This window comes from Mauremys mutica, chromosome 7, assembly GCF_020497125.1.
Source record: "Mauremys mutica isolate MM-2020 ecotype Southern chromosome 7, ASM2049712v1, whole genome shotgun sequence".
Classification (NCBI taxonomy): Eukaryota; Metazoa; Chordata; order Testudines; family Geoemydidae; genus Mauremys; species Mauremys mutica.
This window is the reverse complement of record NC_059078.1, coordinates 80127688-80147853: the sequence shown is the minus strand read 5'-3', so window position 1 is coordinate 80147853 and position 20166 is coordinate 80127688. Positions and strand designations below refer to the sequence as shown.

Here is a 20166-nt window from a genome sequence, read left to right as displayed (position 1 = left end):
CAGCTGCACTTACAGTGTCATATTATAAGTACCACAGTACTGTTGAATTAGATCCGTGTTGAACATGTGTTAAGTTGATGCATTCCTAGCTAAATGAGGAGTTATGATGTTGGAAGAAATGGTGGTATATGTTTGTGCATGTATCATATACCATTAAAATAGATTTTACTCACTTTCAATTTCTGTCTTTTTGCTTTGATAGGTTCTGGAAGGAAAACCCATTTATGTTGATTGCTATGGAAATCTGGCCCCTTTGACAAAAGGAGGACAACAGCTTGTTTTTAATTTTTATGCTTTCAAGGAAAATAGACTGCCATTCTCTATTAAGGTAAAAATAAACCCCACAGATTTCTTAGTTGAGGAAATGTTTTCCTCATGTAGTAATATTGATTCTGTCTAATATGAATAGTCTGCCCCTGAGAAGTAAGTATTATTATATTTTAGCAGGTAGGTAATTTGGAACAGAGTTTATAAGTGATTTCATGAAACCATAGAAGGAATCACTGTCAGGGCTGGGATCAGAATACATGCTATTCTGATTCACAGTCCTTTGCCAGAACCATGCCTCGGACTAGACGTGTTCTCTTAAGCCTTCTAGCTGCAGGGTACGTTATTTCATCTACCCAAATGACAGGAGTGAGATAATACATGATCCAGATTTTCAGCTCTAGCCTCTTGTTTTTACATGTGCAGTTGATAGTGCTTCCCAAAAGTGAGTGCACATACATATGTAATCACCTATTTTGTGGGTGCAAATGAAAGTCATGGTCACTTTTGTGAGTGCAAGTCATTGCATATACAAAACTGAGCAGAGAGAAATGCAGGTGGGTTGAAAACTCAATCCAATTTACCTACAGGAGTATTTCTCCTGGAGTGATGCCACTCAGCACGGTGCCGTGCACTGGTGCTGGAAACAGTTTTGGAAACTTGTTTGCAGTGGAACAAAAACCCAAGGCTGGCCCAATAGTCTAATTGTAGTTACAACTTTCTTCCCCACGAAAAGCTGCAAGTTGGGTTCCGGCTGAGTTCCTTTGGTCTTCAATTGATGTGGTTACTAGATAGCTTCTGATGGAAGGGAACACCACCTGTTACTCTGCAACAGCTTTCTCTAGCTGTCCAAACTAATTCTGATGGTCTCCAATGGGAGCCACACTCAACACTCCTTTTGCAAGAAGAGGTCCCCTCAGGGACTTTGACTTCTCACATGTTCTTTGTTGGGGAAACAGACCATGTTAAATGTAATGCAAAAACATACATTTCAAATAGGGTGACCAGATGTCCTGATTTTATAGGGACAGTCCCGATATTTGGGGCTTTTTCTTACATAGGCTCTTGTTACTCCCCATCCGTCTCGATTTTTCACACTTGCTGTCTGGTCACCCTAATTTCAAACAATTAAGTCAAACTACTGTATGATGAATTTTTCTAGATTAGAGACACCAGCCAAGAGCCTTGTGGTCGTTTATCATTTTTGAAAGAACCAAAGACTACAAAAGGACTGCCACAAACAGCTGTTTGCAACTTAAATATTACTCTTCCAGCACACAAAAAGGTATTTCTGCCAGCACTCTGTTTTGTTTTGTTTAACTTTTAGTTTAACTTTTTTTGCTAGTAATAAAGAAATCCTGTGAAATGCTAGTAATGGGAATGCTTTGTAATATGATTAAGGCTGTTATAAATGTATGTTGTATTCGTTTTTTGTATATAGAAAGCTTTTAAAGTCTCTTGTTACTGTGGTGTCAAGTTCCTATTATTTTTATGATTGAGTCCTCTGTTTACAGCTCATGCTTCAGCTTACAGTTCATAGATTTTATGCATTCAGTAATGTCGTGTTGATTTGCACTTGATGTAAGATTTTTTTTTTCTTTTATGTTGACATTTTGGGTTTGCTTTGGCTTATAAATCAGCTTGCATTTTGTGCTCCCAACTTGGTCCTTTTCATATCCTGATATTCTTTTCCCTGCTGTCCATTATAATATTCCTTGTCTCTGCAATGCACCTTGGAACCAAAAGGAAACAGAGTCAGATCAAGATGATGAGGTAATATAAACACTCTCTTCTGTTTTTATTTTCTTCAGAATTAGTGCAGAAAGATAAATATGTTCTAGAAAAGTGTTACAGTATCTTTTAATTATAGCAGTGAATATTAACAATATATACTACACATCTATGTTCTGTTGTCAAGAAATAAAAGTGCAGGCATGTGATGAAATAAGATCATATGTTATAAATTTAAATGCAGTATATGCTAATATTCTGAACTTCAGCTCACTTTATGCTTAGAGTGTAAATTATGTAATTTATAGCATACAAGCTAAATTCATCCTTCATATAGCTGAAGTCAGTGTAATTACATACACCAGGGATGAATTAGGCCTCTTATGTTACTAAACATTCAGTATTTCCCTAAACTGTATTTCTGTAAACCCTTTAAACATTGGCCTATTGTATTTTCATTCCTGAAAATAACCCCTATTTTTTTTAAAAAAGGTAAAATAACCAGAAGTAATTTCAAAGTATTTTAGTGTATCTATTTTGAAATAAGCTTCAGATCTCCAAAGCTTAAAAATCCACACCTTGTCACAGGTTTTAACAGAAAATATCTCTCTTTAGTAATCTTAATGAAGTTGTCTCAGGTCAGGAGATGAAACTTATTTTATGCACTAAGGGATACAATGAGTTTTAAGACACTAGAAATAGAAAAGCTAGTACAGAAACATCAGATATATATCCATTTTATCAGAAGAAGAGTTCTTTGTGTGTAGCCCTCTGTTTCTGACTGCTAATAAATAACATTAGTCACCTGCTGGCTAAAATCAAATAAGAGTCAATACATCAAAAAGATAACCATATAATTTGGTTTTCATTTGACTTGTGCCTGGTGAGTTATTTTATAGGTATCTCAATAGTTTTCTTTCCAAACAAACTATACTTTTGGAGACATAATCAAATTAACTGGTTTCTGTGAATGACTTTTAATATTAATAAATAGAGTTGCAAAAATACCACAGTAACTGCTATGCCATTAGACACAGTAACTTATGATGCAACTTACTAGTTAGCAATTGTATTCTGCTTTCTAATATACATCTCTGCGTTCTGTGCATATTAAAAAAAATACCCTTTCATGCCTTTTTTGTCCTTAATGTACTAACTTTAAAGTAAGCGTACATTGTGGTTTATGTGCTTTCAAGACAGATTAATGTTGGGAGAGGTATTTGATCAGCCTAAATTATACTCTTATTAATGTTTTATGTCTGTATCTGTAGTCTTTTATGTTGATTCTTCTGTTTCTAACCAAAATACAGAAAAATAAATCATGCCATTTTAAGTAGTGTGGAATAGATTACTAAAAGATAATGGGATTTTACAGTATTTAGGTAATATGGGGCTAGACTGTGACTGTAGACAGTGCCCTGAACTAAATGTACTGTGTTCACAGCACCACCTCCGAAGTATACCTGGGAGATGACATAGCTCTCTGAGTTACAATTCCTTCCCTTCTTTCCTGATTAGTAATTAGGATTAGTAATTTACTGCTGGTTTATATTACCAGCTAATTATTAGCCTTCTCCCCAAAAATGGCTTAGCTGCATTGGCCAGCAAGCAGGAATGGAGCCAAGCGTTTGCCCATTGCCTACCATCTGCTATGTAGGGGGAAATGCAACCATATAGCCCTGCTTCCTCCTGTGCGCCCTCATCAAGCTGTAAGAGTGGATTCTTATTCCCTTGTGCGGGTGTGTAGTCCAAGTATGATCTAGCCCACTAGACTGAGATATCATAATAAAGCTGTTCACAATATTTGAAAGGTACCAAGTGGAAATGTGTTTTGTTGCAGACGGAGAAAACAGACCGGCGTCAAAGCTTTGTCTCTCTTGCTTTACGTAAGCGCTACAGCTATCTGACTGAGCCTGGAATGAGTGAGTTCCATAACAAACCTACTAATACCATATATACCTACTTTAATAAGAAGAGACATTTTTTCTATAAATGTTGCACTTAGTGTCATTTGAAAAAAATAATAGAAAAATTTTGTATAGCTAAACTTTTGGATGGTCTGTGAGCCTCTGCATTGTGAGAGCTTGGAGAATCCTTACTGGCAAGCAGCATGCTCCAGTTAAAAGTAAATAAAAAATAATCATAAAAAAGCCACATAATTTATTGGCTAGAGCATGGGCAACTGAATTGAAAAGTATTTTCCAAAAGACAGTCTGTGCCTCCTCCCTTCAAAACATTAATTAATGAAATCTGGCTGTATCACAGTGATGCATTAGATATAGGAATGGGCAAAACTCAGTGGGGTTGGAAGGTTCCTTTCAGATAAAATGTTTGACTTTTTTTATTCTGTTTATTTGAGCTCCTTCTTATTTTATATCTTCTTCCTCTCTCTCCCCATTTTCTCCCATATTCCATAGAGCCTTTCCTTCTACTCAGTCAGAGCTTTCTCTTCTACCCCTATCTCCTTGACCTGATCCATTGCCCTGCTTCCTTTTCTCTCTTTAAGTACAATAATGTCTCTGACAACCTTTGCTTCCCTCCCAAGTCAGAATGTGGTCATTCTTGTGTTTTTCTCTTCTCCTTCAGCAGCCAGTCAAACTTCTCATTCCCTGAACTCCAATGGCCCTTCGATATAATTTAATAAAATCCATTTACAAATCTCATCAAGTCTGGTAATTCCTGCTGTAGCTGCTATTTAAAGATCTGTGGGGTTTTGAGGTGCTCCAGAATGCATTGTGCTTCTCAGACACTGGAGAAGACCTGAAGTATATAAGATCTGATGACAGCACCTGACTTTATGAGACTACCAAACTAGCTGAGACCTCATACTGGACTCTGAGATATCATCAAAGATTTGTTGGGAATTAAGAGAGACAGAGGGAAAGGTTTGGCTATGGTATCTGGAATGAGTTTGGAGCTTGTATATGTCTTTTTCAGCTGGCTCTCCGTGTGAAATTAAAATAAATCTTATATTGATTTACCAAAAGTAAAGTCACAGTTGCAAAAAGAAGTGGGTAAAAAACCCTTAAATGAAATTGTAATCCAAGAATGGGAGGAAGGGTTTAATCAAGCTATAAAAGTCTCTCTTCGTTCTTTTAATATTCCATTTCCTATTGATTTGTAGAATGGTAGATGATCTACTCCAGACTTTTAACTCAATTATGTTTTCCCAGAAGTTTGGAAAAAAAAAGTTGTTTTTATTTTTATTTCTTTTCACTTTTTCATTTTCACTTCCAAAGAATATGTCTTAACTCAAAAATCAAGACTGCTCAGCGGACAGAAATCCATAAGGTCACATAACCAGAGGAGACAAAACCTACTAGCTAGCAGCTGATATTTAAGGTTAAGAACTCCCAGAGGGCACCAAGGAAAACAGATTGGTGATAGGCCCAGCACACTAAACCTTGCCACCATCCATCATGGCTGGTAGAGGGTGTTTAAAGTGGCTTCCCACCAAAGTGTTGTCTTTGGACTTGGGTGGGTCATTTTCATATTGTCTTTGGGATGTTCTCCCTCTCTTTTACTCCTCCCCACATCTGCTCAGATACAGGGAGCACCAGTTTCTCCTTTCCTCACCTCTCTCTGACTGCTGAAAAAGGAGAAGATACTCAGTCTGGACCTGTACCTACTGTCAGTGAAGATGACAGCAGAACTCTCACTGATTTCAGTGGACTTTTTTTCTCCTCCGCCCTGCTGCCACAGTCTGTGTGATAGGGACAATGGTATTTCACTGCTGAGGTGTTCTGCTAATATTTAAAGCAGAGAGGTAGAAGAGCACTGATCTAAGGGACTCTGCTCTGCCGTATACAGATGTTTCAGGCAGAATAGGGAGCACTCCTGTGAACTAGAATCTGATCTCTAGCCTGGCTATATGCTTCAAGTAAATTGTGAATAGAGCATCATTCTGTTGGGCAGACTTACATATGCTCAGTCACCATTTCCATTCACCTGTAGCAAGTGAGGAAGTGGGAATAACACACTATAGGATATGCATTAGGTAAGAGGTCTCCACTTGTCATGTGCATAGTGGGGTGTGAGGCTAAGGGCCAAATTCATTCAGTACCCAGGACGTGCAGATATGTAAAACAACTGCTCTCTCTGAAATATGCTATTCCACTTAGAAAATGACAAAATTGAGTTTTTTATTTTTTAAAAATCAGTAATAAAGCCATATTTTTTCTAGACCACACAGTTATCTCATAACTGCATGTGCCGTTAACTTCGTCAATGAGGTTGCTTCCTTGGCCCAGTCCTTTTTCTCAAGTGTAATATGAAGTATAGAGAAGGCATTTTTAAAATATCTAAATACATGATGTAATGGAGAAAAGAATATTTGCAATTAGGAGAGACTGCTATTGGATTTATTGTCTCACTAAATTGTAGTGGTAAGACTGTCGTGATACAACATACCAAGAGTCTAGTGGCATTTACAGATACTTTAAGTGTAGAGCAAATTATTTTTATTTCATTACTGCCCTTCACTATTGTGTTGGCTTATTATTTTTTGGATTTGTGACTGCTTTTGAATCTTGGCAGCTACTCCTAATAAATCACTGTGGTAGAATTTTTTTAATGAAGTTTTTCAGAGAGGGGAAATGATAGCGTAAGGAGTGGTCAGACTTTAGTTTTAAAATGCTTTCAATGGCTGTCTTCTGGAATAGACTGTGCCAGTATGCCCAGTATTCAAGCTCTCTACAACCTAAATATTCTAATACTACAATAGCATTACCTAGTCAAAGCATCTATACATCTTTGCTGGGTATTTGTAGGCCCACCACAGTTTCTCATTCTGGGATATGGGCCTATGGTGTGCTGAACATCTTTTTTAGCTAAGCTTGTGTGACATAACTTTAGTAACTTAATGTAAGTCTTATTGTGTTTCTTTCACAGTGAATTATTGTCTAGCTATAAGACAGACCAAACAGCTTTGATAAATTGTCAGTATAACCTCAGACAAAGGTATGCGGAATAGGTAGTTGGAATATTTTAGCTCCATTACTAACACCAAGTAAAGAAATTGTGCCTAAAAGTTATTTTACTTATTTGTGGAAGAACTCTCTGAATGTCATTGCTGTATCAGAGGATATGGAAGCTGTAATGTCATTCCCAGAAATACTGCCTTCTGGATTGGTAACTGCAGTCAGTGACTTCAAAATCTGACTGGCCCTACTGATTTGGTTTGCAATGCCTGTGAATACATTGGTCCTTTTGGGGGATGCTCATAGTTAACAGATTTGTCTTGGCCAGATCATCTCTACTTACTGTATTGTTCTTCAAGTACTTATCTAATGTTACATTTTGAGAAATGTAAAGTTGAACAGGTCTTTCTTTGAGCTGATACAAGAAATCTCCTCAAAAGGAGCAAAACACTACATCTTGTAGAAAAAGTGTACTCTTCTTTTAAATGCCTCTTATGAAAATATTTATTTACATGTTGTGCATAATACAGCATATAAAATGTATTACTTCATTTGCTTGTTTTGACATGGTATACTATGCATGAGTAAAGTGTTTGAGTTGCTTTGCTTGCTCACGTTTATCATAAATCATATTTTCCATTTTTCATGTATGACAAATGCTACTTAAAATCATTTCATTTCAAGTTTTTCTTTAGTTTGACCAAACAAAAGGAATAGCGCATGAAAAAAATGCAAAAGGTTCCTTTTTATTTTTCTATTTTTTTTAACTCTTGACTCAGAAAAGTTCTTGCTCTTATTGGCTTTGTGAGCGTGAAGCATATACGAATTGTGCATGGATAGATAAAGATTTGAATATATTCCAGTTGCTTCACAGTTTGCACATCAATTGCCTGTCACTTAAAGGTATTTTGGGTTCTGCATGAAATAGTTTTGAGTGGTTTTCAAAAAGGATTTTAGCTATTTAATGTCATTCTACACAAGTTTATATTGTTTTATATAGGTACAATATATGTTGTTTAATGATACTGCTCAGAATAGAACAATAGAAATTACTAAAAGGATAATTGTAATAGCTAAGACAATAGCTAAGACGTACCTATACAGGCAAAATGGAACTGAGATTAATATTTCAAAACTAGCACATCAGAAAGTCAATAAGGAAGTAAGAGAAGAATTTTGGTTGTGGTTATTATTTTTACCATTATGGATTCCTCCTTTTGTGTTTTCTGTTTTCCATTGTTTGCGACTTGGTTGCAATGTGCTTAGTGTCTTTCATTTCATGTTGCTTTTTATTTTGGATCAGTCATAATTATATGACTAATCCCTCTTTTTTTCCTTTTTGTTCTTTTTGCCTATTTCATTCTGATTCATACAAAAAAATGTACTTACTCTTTGTAATATTACAACGTTTACTGACCAATTTTCTTCTCTGGTCTCTCTGTTTTTCAATCATTTTTGTTGATTTTACGTTTGATTTTGATTTAAAACTTTAAGAAACAGTTGAACGGAGTGCAGGAGCAACAAGATCCCTACCTGCTACTTATTCATACAAGCCATTCTTTTCAACAAGACCATATCAGTCATGGACAACAGCTCCAATTACAGTGCCTGGGCAAACCAAATCAGGCTTCACTTCCCTGTCAAGCTCTTCCTCCAATACGCCTACAGCTTCCCCATTAAAATCAATATGGTCTGTTTCTTCTGCTTCTCCAATCAAATCTACGTTAGGAGCTTCTACTACCTCTTCAATTAAATCTGTTAATGACGTAGCATCTCCAATTAGATCATTTCGGACAATCTCTTCACCAATAAAAACCATTGTATCACAGCCTCCATATAATATCCAAGTTTCTTCTGGTTCTTTCATCAGAGCTCCTGCAGTAACAGAAGCCACTAATTTAAAAGGGATGACATCCACTTCAACATTTCCTTCTCGGACATCTCCAGTGACTACAGCAGGGTCTCTTTTGGAGAGATCATCCATCACCATGACACCTCCAGCATCCCCCAAATCGAACATTAACATGTATTCTTCAAGTTTACCATTTAAGTCTATCATCACATCAGCATCACCACTTTTAACTTCACCTTTAAAGTCAGTGGTGTCTCCTGCTAAGTCAGAAGTTGATGCTGTTTCATCATCTAAAGTCATGATGACTTCTCTCTCATCACCTGTGAAACATATACCTGGACCTACAGATGTAGCATTGGTTAATGGATCCATGTCACCTCTGAAATATCCATCCTCTGCCAATGTAATAACTGGATCCAAACCTGCAGCTACATTTCAAGACAAGATCTCTGCAGCTACAAATTCTGCAAGTTGTGCTGCTAATGCAGCCGCTGATACAGTTGAGAAAGTGTTTCCGACCACTACTACAATGCCATTTTCTCCACTCAGGGCATTTGTGTCTTCAACACCATCTGCTTTTCAGTCAATAAGAACTCCTTCTGCAGGTGCACTATATACATCTTTTGGGTCAATATCTGTAACTACCTCATCAGTAACTTCATCAACAATAACAGTGCCAGTATATTCTCTAGTCAATGTTTTATCTGAACCAGCATTAAAGAAGCTTCCAGAGTCTTCACTTACAAAATCAGCAGCTGCATTACTATCACCTAGTAAAACATTGACTACAGAGACACGTACACAGCCTCACTTTAATCGAACTTCGTCTCCTATGAAATCATCCTTGTTTTTAGCACCCTCTGCTCTTAAATTGTCTACCCCATCTTCTTTATCCTCCAGCCAGGAGATATTGAAAGATGTTGCTGAAATGAAAGAGGACCTAATCAGGATGACTGCAATATTGCAGACAGATGTAACGGAGGACAAGCCATTCCAACCTGAACTAACAAAAGAGGGTAGAATTGATGATGAAGAGCCCTTTAAAATTGTTGAGAAAGTAAAAGAAGACTTGGTAAAAGTTAGTGAGATACTGAAAAAAGATGTGTGTTTGGAAAATAAAGGGTCGACCAGAGTGTCAAAAAGCGATAAAGGACACTTATCTGAAGATGAATGGGTAGAGTTCAGTCCAGAGGAGATTGATGAAGCAAGACAGCAGGCTATAACGTGCCATCCTGTTCCAGAAAAAGTGCAAATTAAAGCTAAAGCCACATCTGAAAAGGATTACAATTTGACAAAAGTCATTGATTATTTAACAAATGATATTGGTAGTACTTCATTGGCAACCATAAAGTACAAGTTTGAAGAGGGGAAAAAAGATGAAGAGAGACAAAAACGCATTTTAAAACCAGTGATTGCTTTACAGGAACATAAACTTAAAATGCCTCCAGCCTCCATGAGGCCTTCTACTTCAGAAAAAGAATTATGTAAAATTGCAGATTCCTTTTTTGGAACAGATACTATTTTAGAATCTCCAGATGATTTTTCTCAACATGACCAAGATAAAAGTCCTTTGTCTGACAGTGGCTTTGAAACAAGAAGTGAAAAGACACCTTCAGCCCCACAAAGTGCTGAAAGCACAGGGCCAAAACCACTTTTCCATGATGTACCCATCCCTCCTGTTATTACAGAAACAAGAACTGAAGTAGTTCATGTTATCCGCAGTTATGAACCATCATCAGAAGAGATTCCAGAGCAGCAAACAGAGGAGCAACCTTCATTGAAACCTGCACTTACTTTAATGGAGTTGGAACAAAAACCCACTGGGTCTATTAAAGAAAAGGTTAAAGCATTTCAAATGAAAACCAGCAGCAGTGAAGAAGATGACCACAAGTGTGTTCTTAGCAAAGGTGTCCGGGTGAAAGAAGAAACTCACATCACTACTACAACTAGAATGGTTTATCATAAACCTCCATGCACTGAAAGTACCTCAGAAAGAATTGAGGAAACAATGTCCGTTCATGACATAATGAAAGCTTTTCAATCAGGACGTGACCCTTCCAAAGAACTGGCAGGTCTGTTTGAACATAAATCATCAGTAACATCAGATGTTAGCAAGTCTGCTGAAACTTCACCACAACATGCAGAGAAGGACAGCAAAATGAAACCCAAACTGGAGCGTATAATAGAGGTCCATATTGAAAAAGGTAATCAAGCTGAACCTACTGAAGTCATTATTAGAGAAACAAAAAAGCATCCAGAAAAAGAAATGTATGTATATCAGAAAGACTTACCTCGGGGAGATATTAACATAAAAGGTTTGGAAAAACATGATACTTTTCCTTGTTCTGATGAACAAGGTCAGCAAGAAGAAGAAGAGCTAACAGCTGAAGAGTCACTTCCTTCTTATCTGGAATCTTCTAGAGTAAACACTCCTGTGTCCCAGGAAGAAGACAGTCGCCCTAGTTCTGCTCAACTCATGTCTGATGACTCTTACAAAACGCTAAAGCTTTTGAGTCAACACTCAATAGAATACCATGATGATGAGTTGTCAGAATTAAGAGGGGAGTCTTACAGGTTTGCTGAGAAAATGCTTCTTTCAGAAAAGCTAGATGTGTCTCATTCTGATACTGAGGAGTCAGTTACTGACCATGCTCTACCCCTTAGTTCAGAGTTACAGGGGTCTGATAAACGATGCAGAGAAAAAGTAGCCACTGCCCCCAAAAAAGAAATTCTCTCCAAAATCTATAAAGATGTGTCTGAAAATGGTGTAGGTAAAATGTCTAAAGATGATCATTATGATAAAGTGACAGTGTTACACTACACTGGAGATGTTAGTAGTCCAAAACATGCCATGTGGATGCGCTTTACTGAGGACAGATTAGACAGAGGTAGAGAAAAGATGATGTATGAAGACAGGGTGGACAGGACTGTTAAGGAGGCAGAAGAAAAACTGACTGAAGTATCACAGTTTTTTCGGGACAAAACAGAAAAGTTGAATGATGAGCTACAATCTCCAGAGAAAAAGCAACATAAAAAAAATGGCAAAGAAATGCATTCTAGTCATAGCTCTGCCAGCAGCAGCCCTGAAAAAGTACTGCTCACTGAAATAGTGACATTGAATGATGACTGGAGTAAAGTGCGGCAGTATGGGCATGATGGAAAGTATTCTCCAACAGCCAATGAAAGAAAAGCAGCAAGTTTGCCCAGCAGTCCTGAAAGAAGGATTCTTGCTCAACAAACGGGGGACTGTAAACAAACTATGGAACACAAAGGAAATGCTCAGCAGAGTAAAACAACTGAAGCTTCACAGACTGGATTTCAGCTAAAACAATCCAAGCTTAATTCCATTAGACTTAAATTTGAACAAAGTATAAGTCCAAGGACTAAAGATCTAGCTCAAGAAGAAAAAAAGCAAGATAGTCAATCCAAAATTCCAGTAAAGAAATTACAAGAAAGCAAACTACCAGTGTATCAGTTTTATGCAAGAGAAAAGCACCCAAAGCAAATAGATCTGACAGAAGGAAATACATCACTGCAAAAAGAATATTCTACTATGAAATTGAAAGAAGATAATGTCCAAGGTAAAGGAAAAGTTATAGAAGACATTTGTGCTTCAGAAGTACAGAAACAGAGCACTGAAACATCAAGTAAAAGTCTGCTAGAATATACTTCTGAACAGCAAGCTAAAGACTTGGCATATAGCTCAGACTTACCAGCTAAGGGACAGTGGGACAAAAAAATCTATCGAACATGGGAAAGTCCTGGAGCTTCTAACCATAAAACACCAAAAGAAAAACTTTCCCATGTACTTGTTCAAGATATGGTGAAAGAAAACCATGTTGACCATGCTGAGACTAAAACTAACAAAAAGAGTGAATTTATCACTGTGACAGAGAGTGAACACAAATTGCCAACACATGGATCTCATTCAAAGGAGGTGAAGGAAATGACTGTAAAATCTCCATCAAAAAAGGTTCTGTACAGAGAATTTGTTGTCAGAGAAGGGGAACACACCAATGAAATGACAGATAAAACTTCAAAAAGAAAGGAATCGACTGTGTCCCACATTCCAGTCAGAATTTCTGAGGAGAAAAGAATGTCATCTCCTACCATTCTTGATAGTGTTTATGATCAGTCAAAAAAATCATCATATGAACTGTCAACTAAAGTGTCCCAGTCAACTATGATTAAGGAGCAAGTTCAGAGAGAATTTGATTATGCAGAAGATGAAAAAATAAAACATTCAAAAGTCACTAAAGTTACCAAGCAACAAGGTTCCATAGTGTTAAGTCCTCCAGTGGAGGAAACTGAAATATCCCCTAGCAAATCACCTGATTCTTTAGACTTTAGTCCTGGAAAGGAATCTCCTTCAAGTGAGGTATTTGACCCTAGTCCCATTGATTACTTGGATAAAGTTGCACCTTTAGTAAATAGTGAGGGAGTGAAAGAGATAAAGACTTTGCCAGTTTATGTCAGTTTTGTTCAAGTAGGAAAGCAGTATGAAAAGGAGGTGCAACAAGGAAATGTAAAAAAAATTGTAAGTCAGGAAAGTAAGACAGTACAAGAGACTAGGGGGACATTTTATTCAGCTAGACAGCAAAAACAACCACCTTCTCCACAAGGTAGTCCAGAAGATGACACACTAGAACAAGTATCCTTTATAGATAGCTCTGGGAAAAGCCCTTTAACACCAGAAACACCCAGCTCAGAGGAAGTGAGTTATGAGTTTACCTCTAAAACACCCGACTCACTAATAGCTTATATACCAGGCAAGCCCAGTCCCATACCTGAGGTTTCTGAGGAATCAGAAGAGGAAGCAGAGGCTAAGTCAATCTCTGTAAAACACACAGCAGTGGAAGCACCAAAAATTGACAAAATATTGCCTAATAATATAAACAAAGACTCTAACAAAAGACCCAAAAGTAACAGAGTTGCCTACATTGAATTCCCACCTCCTCCACCATTAGATGCAGATCAAGCTGAGTCAGAAAAGAATCATCGTTATTCCCCTGAGAGTGAAATGGAGATGATAGAAGTAAATCTGCAAGATGAACAAGACAAATGTCAGCTGGCTGAACCAGTCATAAGAGTACAGCCACCTTCCCCCGTGCCACCGGGAGCAGATGTCAGTGACTCTAGTGATGATGAATCGCTCTATCAACCAGTTCCATTAAAAAAGTATACTTTTAAATTAAAAGAAGTTGAAGATGACCAGAAAGAAGCCTCAAAACCCAAAGTTTCTGACAAGAGTCAGAACCAGAAAGAGTTAGGGTATCCCAGTTCTGGAAAACCTAATGAGTTTGACATTGGTCTTGAGTCACCCCAGAATGACATAGCACAAAATGGGACTAATGACCAGTCTATCACCGAGTGTTCCATAGCAACCACTGCAGAATTCTCTCATGATACAGATGCAACTGAAATTGACTCTCTTGATGGTTATGATTTACAAGATGAAGACGATGGTTTCACTGAGAGTGATTCTAAACTTGCAGGTCCAGCAGTAGAAACCAAAAAGGATATATGGACTACAGAGGGCATTTTAAAACAGACTGATCGTTGCTTTAGCCAAAGTAAGCTGGAAGTTATTGAGGAGGAAGGAAAGGTAGGCGCTGAAGAAGACAAGCCACTTTCAAAAGGTCCAGGTTCTGAAAAGACCGAGCAGAAGTCAGGTGCACAATTTTTCACCTTGGAAGGCAGACACCCCGACAGAACTGTGTTTCCTGATTCGTATTTCAGTTACAAAGTAGATGAAGAATTTGCAACACCTTTTAAAACAGTAGCTACCAAAAGTCTGGATTTTGATCCATGGTCCAATAATCGAGGAGATGATGAAGTGTTTGAAACTAAATCAAGGGATGATGAGGCTAAGCCATTTGGTCTGGCAGTAGAAGACAGATCACAAGCAACGACACCTGATACAACTCCAGCCAGAACTCCAACAGATGAAAGTACTCCAACTAGTGAGCCCAACCCCTTCCCATTTCATGAAGGGAAGATGTTTGAGATGACTCGCAGTGGTGCAATTGACATGAGCAAGAGGGATTTTGTTGAAGAAAGACTCCAATTTTTTCAGATTGGTGAGCATACTTCTGAAGGGAAGTCAGGGGACAAGGGGAAAGGGGATAAAAGTACAGTCACTGCCATCACACAGCCACAGTCAGGGGACATCATTGTAGAAACAAACTTAGAAAGACAAGTAGAAACAGCAGCAGTTGAACATAAGCCTATCATCCAGGCCAGTGGAGATTGTATGGAAGCCACACTTGGTAGTAACTCTCTGGAGAAATCATCGACAACTGTTAACACTTCTAAAGTTGATCCCAAATTGCGCACACCTATAAAAATGGGAATTTCTGCTTCCACGATGACTCTGAAGAAAGAGGGCCCTGGAGAAGTGACAGATAAGATAGAAGCTGTGATGCCCAGTTGTCAGGGATTAGAAAATGAAACTGTAGCAGTGATTACAAGTTCAGCTACTAGCCAGACAAGCAGTAGGCAAAAAGAAAAACTTGATTTTCAAAAAGATAATTTTAATAACAACAACAATTTGGATTCATCTGGTAGCCATACAAATAATATTACCTGTAATGTAGAGCTAAAAGAACATTGTGAACCCAAGTGTTCCATACAGAAAGCTAACCAAATGAAAAGCACTTCAGGAAGAGGGACAGGGGCAACACAAGGACACAGAATAACAGATAAGCCAAAAGTACAAGGACAGCAGCAAAGGTCAAGAGAGTTGGTAGGGAGTAGAGCAAAATCAAAACTTCCCATAAAGGCCAGTTCAGTAAAAGAAGTCGTCCCACCAAATAATGTCCAAAAAAGAATAGCGAGTAAAGTGAGACAGGCTAGTAAACCCGACAAAATAAAACAAAATAATTCTTCTCCATGTCTAGAAGTAAGATCTAAGATTCCAATAAAAAATGTACCCAGGAAAAATCTAGCTATATCTAGAAAAACACCAACAATGCAAAAACAAGAGCAGTTAGAGAAAGGAAAAATCAAACAGCTTCCTTCCAAATTACCAGTAAAGGTAAGATCTACCTCTATCACAATGACAACAGTTAAAGTAAGGAAAAATCAGCTTAGGGAGGTATGTAAACATTCTATTGAATATTTTAAGGGAATTAGTGGTGAGACATTAAAGCTTGTGGATCGTCTATCTGATGAAGAGAAAAAGATGCAGTCAGAGGTGTCTGATGATGAAGAAGACAGTTCATCAAGAAATACATCATTATCAGAAGCCACTCAAGTTTACCAGCCTTCCATTACATCGAAGTCTGCTAGAGATATGAGAACAGAGGCAGCATCCTTAAAATCAAAGATTGAAAAGGTCGACAGTGAGAGGAGGAGAAGTAAAAGGACTGGTGAGAATGAAGGCAGTCAGGTTTCTGGAGCTCTCATGGCTCACCTCGTGGAGATCAAGCCTAGTTTGTAAAACTTTCAACTTGTTGATCCTAGTGCATGAACTGTTGTGATTGCCTGTGGAGTGACTTACTGTAGTTCTCATTCTGTCATTGTCATCTGTATGTGCTGTCTTATACTCTTCTTTCTTCCTTTATACAAATTCTATATTGTAGACAGCTAGTGAAGCATGCTGAAGACATTGATGTAACTCAGAACTTTTAAAGATTTATTTTGTAACAGCAAATTTCATTCTGTCAAAGTAGAAAAAATAGATGTTAATCCCACCCTGGTGTTTTTCACCAATAATAGAACAATTTGTGTATAGTCCAGTAGCTAGAATGTCAGCATGTTTGGTCTCATTATACTACAACATCATGTAGTTTGACATTTAGCTTTAGACAGGTGAAAATATAAAAGCTGTGACAAAGAAATTATTTTGTAGGTTATTAAGACACAATCATTTTAATATACAGTCTGAACACCAGCAACTTGGTAAAATTAAAATATTAATAACTATTGTCCAGTATTGCAGGTTTCTTTACAAAATCTTTTTAATCAAGATATTGTAAACCACAGGTCCACAGAGTCCATGTGAACGAACAGACATAAGGATGGCAATTGTAGCTGATCATCTGGGACTTAGCTGGACAGGTATGTTTTTATGCTGTCATACCGAAATTGAATTTAGCAATTATTTTTGCAGATCATCTTTTATAGTAAGGTACTACAAGTTCTTTATGCACTTGACCATATTCAGTTCCCGTAGAAGTCACTCAGAATTGAGGGCTCTGTGCACATTGTCAGTGGTTTTCTCCATCTCACAAAAGTGGAGTCCATATCGGTTTGTTGTAAACTATTAAACATTTCAATAGATTTTCAGTTAAAAGAAGAAACCTCCCAGAAAATGCTAATGGCAGAATTGTCTTGCCATTGATCAGTAAATAAACAAACACTTTTATTTAAAATGGTGAAAGAATTTTATTCTCCTTAAGTCCTGTTCTGGGAATAGTTGGCACAAATAGGTTGAGAGAGTTGGGAACCTGCTGGCTGGACACTTATCTGGGGTAGTATGGCTTTTCCCATTGTCCAGTGTCCTGATTTTCCAAAGCATTGAGCACCACAAGCTCCTAATGGCTTCAGCAACAGTTACGGGTGTTCACCACCTCTGAGAATGAGCCCCATAACAGTAATTGTAGTAGTCCTGCAGTTCTACACTGTACAGCAATGCAAATCAACTCCTCCAATAAACTCAGCTCGTTGTACTGTGTCACCATGTATCAGTGATTATAGTGTAGATGAAGAGAGATATGTAGTAATCTGGATATCAAGTATTACAGCATACAAGATTTTAAAAATCAACAGCAATAAGGTAACATCTACAGAGATTTTGTTCACCATTTTTACCTTACAGCAGTGTGTGTACTTGATGTAGGTATGATAATACCTACCAGGGATATAATTACAAGATCTGGCATGATGTCTTTCTGGGATGTTTTAATACTCCTGGTTGTAATTATCTCATAAATTAATTATAAACTATGTGTCAGATATTTGTTTACATTAATTCATCTGTGTGACCTAATAAAGCTGTTACTTTTACAGAATTGACAAGATAAGACTGACATGATGATAATGGTATATTTTTTCTTGCTTTATAGAACTGGCAAGGGAACTGAATTTTTCTGTGGATGAAATTAATCAAATCCGTGTAGAAAACCCCAATTCTCTGATTGCTCAGAGTTTCATGCTATTAAAAAAATGGGTTACCAGAGATGGGAAAAATGCTACAAGTAAGTTCAGAGCAGTTATTGTTGATTATAAATTATACACAACTTCATATATTGCCATATTCTAAATAGTGTAGCTCCCATCATCTTGATTATTTGGACATGAATATGAAAACATAATAAAGCTTTTCTAAGTAGCACTCATGAAATAACATTTCCTGCTCTAGCTATTTTTACCAGAGTTCAAGAAATTATATGTATTCGCTTGGTAATTACCATATCTATTTATGTAGTTACTTCATTTGAATTGTTGCATACTGGAAGAGAGATGCTAAACCTTCAGTTCTTGGCCTTCGTAGTGGGACAGTAGCATCTTCTACCATCTTCCAACCCATGCAATCCTGCTTTAGCTGAGTTAAATCTCCTTCCTAGCTGTTCCGATCAGCTCCAATGTGTGTCACTGGCCTGATCCATCTTCTGAATGCCTATTATTCTCCAGGCATATGAAAAGGAATGAGGATAATTTTTCAAGTGTCCTTTTTCACTAGTTTTGTCAGTAAAACCACTGAAGAATGTATACTGTTCATAAGTACTCAGGCTGTACCCTGGGGTGGGCCGCATGTGTCAGCGGGACAGAATCCCCTATAAGAGGTGGCAGAGTGGATGCTGAACCATCCTGTTGCCATTATTGCAGCCAATATACACGCTGAGCCGTCCCCGTCCCCCATGATGTTTGGGTTTGGTCAGTGAGTCTGGAGAGTTGTGATTCCACCAGCCACCCACTAGCTCCCTGCAAAAGCTGCAGATGATCTGTATGGACTTCCCCACCAGCCCTATCCCTGTTTCAGCTGAGCTGCCCTGATTTCACTTTGTTCAGATCCTTCTCTGCCATGGGATGGGGGGAGGACCCTTTCTGTCTTTAGATCTTTAGGGGACAGGCCTTATAATTTAACAAAAATAAAAGTCTGAAATGTAAGAGTGAATGTGAAAGGGATCCATCCTTAGGGTCATTTGCAGAAATACCATCTGCCCAACAAGATTTCTCCACATCTAAATACCATCACATTTATTAGAGAGACCAGGTGGGTGAGGTAATATCTTTTACTGGACCAACTTCTATTGGTGAGAGAGACAAGCTTTCGAGCTACCCAAAAGCTTCTCTCTCTAACCAACAGAAGTTGGTCTAAATAAAAGATATTACCTCACCCAACTTGTCTCTCTAATACCCTGGGACTGACATAGCTACAACAAAACTGCACATCACATTTATTTATCACTAGCCCTATGTTCAGTCACCTGTTGTTCCAAAGTCTACAATGACATCCTTAGTGGAAGGTTATTTTGTTCTAGTAGCAAGGAAATATATTCTTTAGGAACCCTCTGGTCTCAATCATGTTGCTTCTAATGATGGCATGAAAAACAATGTAATTACATACTAAACATTGTATGCCTCATATAAGTATACCACAGAATGATTTTTAGACAAGCTAGTAAATATAACTTTCCAGAACCAAATAAAAGCATTGAGGTGAAACACATGTCTCAGCATCTTCTAATTAATGCAATATGATTGAGATTGAGGGAAACAATTACATAGCTCAAAGATGACTGAATTTTTTCTGACATGTTACTTCTTATATTTTCCAGCTGATGCCTTAACTTCTGTATTGACAAAAATTAACCGAATAGATATTGTGACGCTGTTGGAAGGACCAATATTTGATTATGGAAACATTTCAGGCACCAGAAGTTTTGCAGATGAAAATAACGTTTTTCATGATCCCGTTGATGGTAATTGAATTCTGTGCACATAATTATTTCAATAATATGTCCAATAATGCAGAAAAATATTATAAACAGACCTTTTCTCAAAAGACAGTAAATTGTGAAGGACTAATTAATTTCTTTTCATTTTAAAGTTTTTTTCTCTCTTCAAAATCACAATTATGGTACTTAGAATTGCTCTATGTTTTTTTAAAGTTCATAAATGCAATATGAAATGCAAAACTCTAATACACATTTGTATAGTATTTTCAACTTACATTTTATGTCAGCTTGTGTCTCCAAAGGTAAGGGTCCAGTCCTGAAAATATACACATGAATAAAGTTGTTCCCACTAATTTCAGTGTAGATTGATCAGGCACTTTCATGTTTTTCAATTTCAATTGTCAAATGAAAAATCATACACTTAGTTGCTCATGCATTAAAAATTATTTGTAATGTAGATGGTGGTATACTGTGCCCCACACTACCAGGAAAA

The 20166-nt window shown here is 37.5% G+C and overlaps 1 protein-coding gene across 1 annotated transcript in view; it reads left to right on the top strand.

Moving 5' to 3' along the window:
• ANK3 (ankyrin 3) overlaps nt 1-20166 on the top strand; it is a 305329-nt gene that overhangs the window by 255401 nt on the left and 29762 nt on the right. Inside the window, exons 33-40 of the mRNA XM_045025319.1 lie at nt 203-328; nt 1430-1552; nt 2014-2040; nt 3839-3920; nt 8418-16139; nt 16756-16830; nt 17838-17969; nt 19554-19697. Coding sequence (XP_044881254.1) covers nt 203-328; nt 1430-1552; nt 2014-2040; nt 3839-3920; nt 8418-16139; nt 16756-16830; nt 17838-17969; nt 19554-19697 — 8431 coding nt within the window. The remainder of the gene's footprint in view (nt 1-202; nt 329-1429; nt 1553-2013; nt 2041-3838; nt 3921-8417; nt 16140-16755; nt 16831-17837; nt 17970-19553; nt 19698-20166) is intronic.